The 6824-nt window shown below is 52.5% G+C and overlaps 1 protein-coding gene across 1 annotated transcript; it reads right to left on the bottom strand.

Moving 5' to 3' along the window:
* Positions 1-801: 801 nt before the first annotated feature.
* Positions 802-5564, bottom strand: LOC115500308 (keratin, type I cuticular Ha8-like). Its single transcript, XM_030294609.1, has 7 exons — positions 5136-5564; positions 3632-3714; positions 2997-3153; positions 2490-2651; positions 2275-2400; positions 1692-1912; positions 802-943 (listed from the first exon to the last, which is right to left on the bottom strand). The coding sequence occupies exons 1-7, from the start codon at positions 5562-5564 to the stop codon at positions 802-804; spliced, it is 1320 nt and encodes a 439-aa protein (XP_030150469.1).
* Between the last annotated feature and the right edge of the window lie 1260 nt (positions 5565-6824).

Genomic DNA, 6824 nt, shown 5'->3' on the forward strand with positions numbered 1-6824 from the left:
GAGTGCAGGGTTTGGGCCTGATTCAAAGAAACCAGAGTTCAAGTCTTGATTCAGCCACCCGCCGCTCCCCTCTTTGCAGGGTTTGTGTGGGACGCTGCATCCCAAGATCCATAAAGCCTCACCAAGGGCGTGCTCCCCATGGGCACGTGAGCACAAAAGCTAACTTTAAATGGAGTCTTCTAGGGGGTCTGGGCAGAACCTCGAACCTGAGCTTTTCCTTTGCACAAGGACCAGAGGCTTCATCCTGACAAGAGGTGGAAGGCGAGGGGCGATATCTGTTGTGTGTATTTTAAAGCTCTGTGAATCAGGCTTTAGATACCCAGATACAGCTGGGTGTCTCTCAACTGTGCCATTCTGCCGCAGTCCTGTTTTCAACTGCGGTCCTTGCTGGCTTTGCCATCTCCCAGAAGCCCTCCGGTGAGGGAGCCCCAGCCCCTGTTTCCATCAGCGGGCTCCAGGACACCTCTTGGCACAGCGTGGAGACCTTGGCCACAGGCCCTGGGCTCTTCATGCTGCGGAACTGAAGTTTATTAGCAGAAAGTTTCCCTACCACATCTCAGACTGTGAGGCCACAGAAGAGAGGAGAGAGGAAGCACAAATCCAGGGGGGAGGGCTGAGCCGCCGGACCGGACAGCCCATCAGCAGAGAAGCGCTGCCTGGCGTCGTCAGTCTGCAGCCGGGCCAGGCTGAGGGGGCAAGACCCGGGAGGGTAGGGGCTGGGGGAGGGGGCAGGCCCGCAGAAGGGGGCCGGCGGGGCTGCAGACATTCCCCATCCCCCGATCCCTCAAGCTGAGGGGAACGTCAGCATCGAGATGATGAGCGGGAGGCACAGGAGGCCCGAGGAGGAGGAGGCCCGGAAAGGCAGGGAGAGCAGGGCCCAGAGGCCACAGGGGCCGGGCAGGGCGTCCTGGAGGCCGGGGTTGCACAAGGGTTGTAAGGCAGCCTACGGAGAAAGAAAAGGTGTTTCAAACATTGGCGTGAGACGGGGGCATGAAAGACAAAAAGTATGCGCTTTAGCATCGGAAACGCCAAAGGGGATTTTAGAGCTCAGAGGTCCTGCCAGGCCTAAAGACAGGGTAGTGATGTGGTTGGAGCCCACTGTGGAGCTGGGACGGGAGCTCAGGGGGCCACGTGCAAAACCTGAGCTTCCTGCCACAGGCGAAGGAACACGGCGGAGAAAGGCAGAAAGGCTGGCCGGGCGAGAGCAGGCTGGGCGTCAGCTGCCCTCCAGATTTACACACAGCCCGTAGCCTTGTCCTTTATTGCTTAAAGGGGAGTGTGTAGCCCCCTTACCTTTCTCACAGTGCAATGGAAGGACAAAATGAGACAATGGCTGCAAGTGCCCTTAGCGATATATTTTAACGTTGAGTATGAAGATTCCCTGTTACCGGAATACTTCCTCCAGGGAGTTTAGCAAAACCTAAATGCACTGAGCTCTCCAGTATGTCAGCACCTCTCCCCCTCCCCCGTGGCAGTGACTGGCATCTGGGAACGTGGTCAGCAAAATGGAAGGCGTGAGCCGAAAAGTTCCCACGGGCCCTCCTCCACATCCAGGCAGCTCACCAGGTTTACCGGGTACCAAGTCTGTCCCCAGAGATGTGGTCGGCAATGCACGCTCCTCCTTTCAAATCACTCCCATGAGAGGTCTCTGCTTTCACACCCGACATTGACACGAACGTCAGGGCACGTACTTGCGATCCTCGCTCTCCAGAAGTTTCCGGTACGTGTTGATCTCGCCCTCCAGCCGGGCCTTGACGTCCAGCAGCACCTGGTACTCCTGGTTCTGTCGCTCCAGGTCAGCCCGGATCTCAGACAGCTGCTCCTCCACGTCGCGGATCAGGATCTGCATCTGGGCCAGCTCGGTGCCGAAGCGTGCATCCGACTCACACAGGGAGTTCTGCAGACAGTCCTTCTGTAACACGAAAGGGGGAAGCAGGTGGGAAGTCACGGAACGCAGCCCTCAGCCTCTTCGGTAAGACCTTGACACCCCAAGGCACTGCCCAGGCCCAGAGAACATTCTGGGTCCCATTAGCAGGCCGTCAGCTGGAAGAACGAACATCATCGTGCTATTGCTCATCACTGGAGACCCTCAGGAGAAGTTTGCAGAGCCTCCCTCCCCTGGGTGAATGTTCATGCCCTCAGCCTCCACATCTATGAGAAAGTCGAGGTTTGAGCCGTGTCCTGGTCTGTATTCAAGGGAGGCACGTCCTGACCCGGAAGTGCCCTTGGGCGTGGGAGCCAAGCCGGGTCTGCCAGGCGTACAGAGGGGCTCACCAGCGTGTGCTGGGCCTGAAGCTCCACCTCCAGGGCGTTCACCGTGCGCCTCAGCTCCAGGATCTCCGACTGGCAGCACTGCAGCTCCTCGGAGCAGGACATGTCCTGCTTGCTGATGCTCTCGCACTGAAGCACAAGGGCACAGAGACATCACATCACCCCCCTGCCCAGGTGGAAGCCGGGGGGCCCTCCCTGCTCCGAGGCGGCGCCCTCACCTGATCTCGGAACCACTGCTCCACGTCGTTGCGGCCGGTCTGCATCATGGCCTCGTAGTGGCACCGCATCTCGTCCAGCACCCTGCTCAGGTCCACGGTGGGCTCCGCGTCCAACTTAATCTGGAGCTTGTCCCCCAGCTGGCCCCTCAGGATGTGGACTTCCTGTGGGCACAGGAGGAGGACATCCCATTCGTGGGACCCCCCCACTGCCCTCCACCCAAAGCCTCGTCCCCCACTTCCTGTCCCTCCCCCGCCCCCCAGTGATTTCCCTGTGCCCCTCCGAGGGAGAGTCACCTACGGCACCAGCCCCACAACTCGTAGAGGCTGCGGAGGAAGAGCGGGCCCCCACCAAAGCAGGAGCTCACCTCTGTAGCTCGTGAGGCTTAACCATGAGGCAGAGCCTGCAGAACTTCCATCCTGAGCAGGACGAAGAGCTTCATTTCTTCCCCCAAATGAGCGTGAATTCCCCCCCCCCCCCCAGAAAGTCTCACGCAAAAGGCCATGCACCTGCTCGTGGTTCTTCTTCAGGCAGAGCAGCTCCTCCTTCAGGGACTCCAGCTGCGCCTCCAGGTCACACTTGGCGAGTGTGAGGTCGTCCAGGGCCCTGCGCAGGCCGCAGACGTCGGCCTCCCCCAGCTGGCGGAGGGAGTGCTCCGTCTGGTACCTTTAGCAGGGCACGTACAGAAATCGAGGTTAGAGAGCAGAGGGGCCCCAGGACACTGGCAGTCGGCATTTCCTATGTGGCTACATGCCCAGCCCTGCCAGCAATGGGTGTTCCCCATGCATGTGACCCTGAGCACCTAGGACAAGCCTGGCAGAGTGGCCGGTACTGAGAGTGCCAGGGTGGGCTGGTGGCCAAAGGGGAGGCAGCCGAATCACACCAGGCAGTTGCCACGCCAGGTGACCCCTGCAGACCCTCCTCGTTCCCGTCCCCTACTGAGACAGAACCTGGGTTCTCTCTCGGATTAGAAGCCAAATGCCAAAAAGGAGGATGGAAATGGCTTTCTTTAGCTCCAGAGGAGTGAGACTTCTACAGGGCCCTGAAAAAAAAAAATTACATCTCTGACGCCGGCTGCATCACAAGACCGAAGAAGTCAGGGAGGCCCCTGGCTCCTCCCTCTGCGTGCCCTACCCCAACTCACTTGGTCCTGAAGTCATCTGCAGCCAGCTTGGCGTTGTCTATTTGCACAACCAGCCTGTTGTTCTCAGATTTGATGCACAGGATCTGGGGAGAGAAAGCAGGCTCAGTAATTCACTACCTCCAGAACCATCAATGGCCTCAGGTCAAAAGACGTTCCATTGGCTAAGATTCACAGCATCACCTTGGGACAGCGCAAACTCCCAACACGTAAGAGATCCTGGTGTGGTGCAGGACGGGGGGTGGTGTGCAAGAAGATGCTTGGCAGAGGCTGAAGGCGTACGGCCAAAGGAACTGGGAGATAGAAAGGAGTAGCAAACCGAACATTTGACAGAGACTCAATTTTATTTCTCCAGCTGTGATGCTTCCCCTGATATAAACAAGATCTGAAATCTAGGCCACAGAACAATGGGCTGGATATGAAAGGTTTACATAAAGGGGGACCTGTTCTTTTTTTCTATACATAATTTTTTAATGTTTATTTATTTTTGAGAGACAGAGCATGAGCAAGGAAGGGGCAGAGAGAGGGAGACACAGAATCCAAAGCAGGCTCCAGGCTCTGAGCTGTCAGCACAGAGCCCAACATGGGGCTCGAACCCACAAACTGCAAGATCGTGACCTGAGCCAACGCCAGACGCTTAACGACTGAGCCACCCAGGCGCCCCAGGGAACCTGTTCTTAAGAAGTCCCTCATGTTGGTTAGCCAACCTCCCCAAAGGTCTTCTGTGAATCTAGCCAGGTTTTTTGGCCCCTATTCTGACATTCTTTGTCTCCCCATCTCCAAAACTAAGATGTAGGCTCTTAAGAAGTATTGCATTGACCTACAAAGGGGACAGCAGATATACAGAAGAGACCAATGCTACTGAATGGTCATATACTGGCTCATGAAGGACATTACAACATTCTACCTTGTGCCATGCCAGAAATTACATTGCACTGCTTTTGCAACTACAATGTTAGATTTGTAAGGACTGAGACTAAGTAAACATAAATCCTAGAGAGCCAAATCCTACATCTCGTCTTTTACATATTCCCATTCACCTCCACTCAAGAGATTCTCTTCCCACAATCAACAAGAAAGAAAGAAAAAGGAAGAAAGAAAGAAATAAAGAAGAAGAAAGAAAGAAAGAGAGAGAGAAAGAAAGAGAAAGAAAAAAGAAGAAAGAAAGAAAGAAAGAAAGAAAGAAAGAAAGAAAGAAAGAAAGAAAGAGAAAGAAAAATTTCAGCTATGGCTGTTTCCACTGTCAATCCAGGCCCTCAAAATTCTGTGCAAGTATCAGTAATCTTTTTCTGAAAAGGGCAAAACAGTAAATATTTAAGGCTTTGAAGGCCATGAATCTCTGTCACAACTACTCAACTCTGCCATTATAGCACAAAAGCAGCCATATACAATACATTAATGAATGAGCATGGCTGTGTACCAATAAAACTTTATTTACAAAATCAGTCAGTAGACCAAATGGGGCCATAGTTTACCAACCCCTGACCTGGAGCACCACAGACCTCACCTTCTGCTGGAGCTCCTCGATGGTCCGGAAGTACGACTGGTAGTCTGGACACACGCTGGACTCGTGGCATTTGCTTGACTCTCGGATCTTGGTCTCCAGCTCCGCGTTCTCCCGCTCCAGCTGACGCACCTTCTCCAGGTAGTTGGCCAGGCGGTCGTTCAGGAACTGCATGGTCACTTTCTCGTGGCCAATCGGGGCGCCTTCCCCATAGTTCTCACACACTCCGATGTTGCCGGGAATGTCGCGGGTCCCTGGCAAGGGGCAAGCGGTTTGGCAGCTGTAGGGCACACAGAGGCTGGGTCGGCCCAGAGGAGTTGTCCCCACACGCACCCGGTTGGCATGTGCCAGGGTGGCAGACAGGCACAGGGAGGCAGCCGTGGGCTCCGAAACCTGTCCACTGAGGAGAGAATCACAATGAGTAGAAGTCATGGTGTACAGGCCAGGCTCGTGCTTTGCCCGCAGTTGGATTTGCTTGAAGATGAAGCCTTCCTTCTCCTCCAGAACTTATATAGGCTTGTAGTGGGTGTTGGTGCAAGAAAATAGGCATTTTCCTCATTAATATTTATATTGATTCTCATACAATCACTCTATTAGTCAGTGATTTTGTCTCTCATAAAGAGTTAATGAGCTCATGAAAGAGGCCTTCACCCACACAGGAAGCTTCCCCCTCACTGCAGGGTCCTAGAATACAGAGAAAACGAGGTCTTCTCCAAGTGGCCCGCATTCTGTGGTTTATGTCCCTTTCCCCTCAGTCAGCTTATCTCTGTGAGACCATCAAGACCCAGAGACTCCCAATATCCCCCCAAAGTCTCTCCCATTCTATATTCTTTTCCTGCCTCCAAATGTTCCCATCATGGCAAAGTCTAAGATAGTAATCAGGCACATTGAGGAAAGAAAATCAAATCACAATTAGTTTGTTTCAGCGGATGTGTACGGAGTGTCCAATGTGGGACATGGCTTAGCTTGCTTGGAGGGAAGGGGTTAGATTTTTAGTAAGAGGAATAAGAAAGTAAATGACCTTAATATTATAAAGGCAATAAGAGAGGGTGTTAAAAAAAAAAAAAGTTGCATAGATTTTAGGAAGAGAAAACACTGAGTGACCAGAAAGACTTCATGGAACAGGGAACATTTAAACTGTGTTTCTGATAATGGTTTCCAGGAGGGGTTGAGGGAGACAGCATTTCTCATAGAGACCAAAATGAACAGAATCAAACAAGTCTGGGAAATGGAAAATAGTCTAGCTATGCTGATGCTTATAATGAACACACATTTGCCAGCACTGGAAAGTTGCATTTAGTCCAGGTTGTGGGAAGCCTTGAATGCCAGGACCATCCCATATATAGTCTTCAGGTAAAGGTAAATCAAAGGTAGGAATCTGCCCCTGAAAGCTGACTCTCCTCAAATATGAGGGAAAATAAATATCCACGCTCCTTTCGAAGCAAAGTAACAGAAGAGAGATGAAAGTTTCCTGTATAAACATTGGAGAACAACACCGGGCCAGAACAATGAAAAAGAAACCTAACTTCCAAATTGATTTTGGTGTTTGGAAACTGAATAGACACTTTTTAATTACCCATGGGTCAAGGGAGACATCAAATGAGAAATTAAAGTATTTTAAACTGAATTAAGACGAAAATACAACCTATCAAACTGATGTGGGAATTAAAACTTTCCCTGTGCAGGCGTGAA

Source organism: Lynx canadensis, chromosome E1, assembly GCF_007474595.2.
Source record: "Lynx canadensis isolate LIC74 chromosome E1, mLynCan4.pri.v2, whole genome shotgun sequence".
Taxonomy (NCBI): Eukaryota; Metazoa; Chordata; class Mammalia; order Carnivora; family Felidae; genus Lynx; species Lynx canadensis.

Excerpts from the sequence above, each read along its gene's own strand:
- LOC115500308 (XM_030294609.1), bottom strand. The coding sequence starts at position 5,564 with ATGACTTCTACTCATTGTGATTCTCTCCTCAGTGGACAGGTTTCGGAG. Across the intron at positions 1,913-2,274 it reads TTCAGGCCCAGCACACGCTG|AAGGACTGTCTGCAGAACTC; the intron begins GTGAGCCCCTCT and ends TTCGTGTTACAG. Across the intron at positions 944-1,691 it reads CTGGAGAGCGAGGATCGCAA|GCTGCCTTACAACCCTTGTG; the intron begins GTACGTGCCCTG and ends CTTTCTCCGTAG.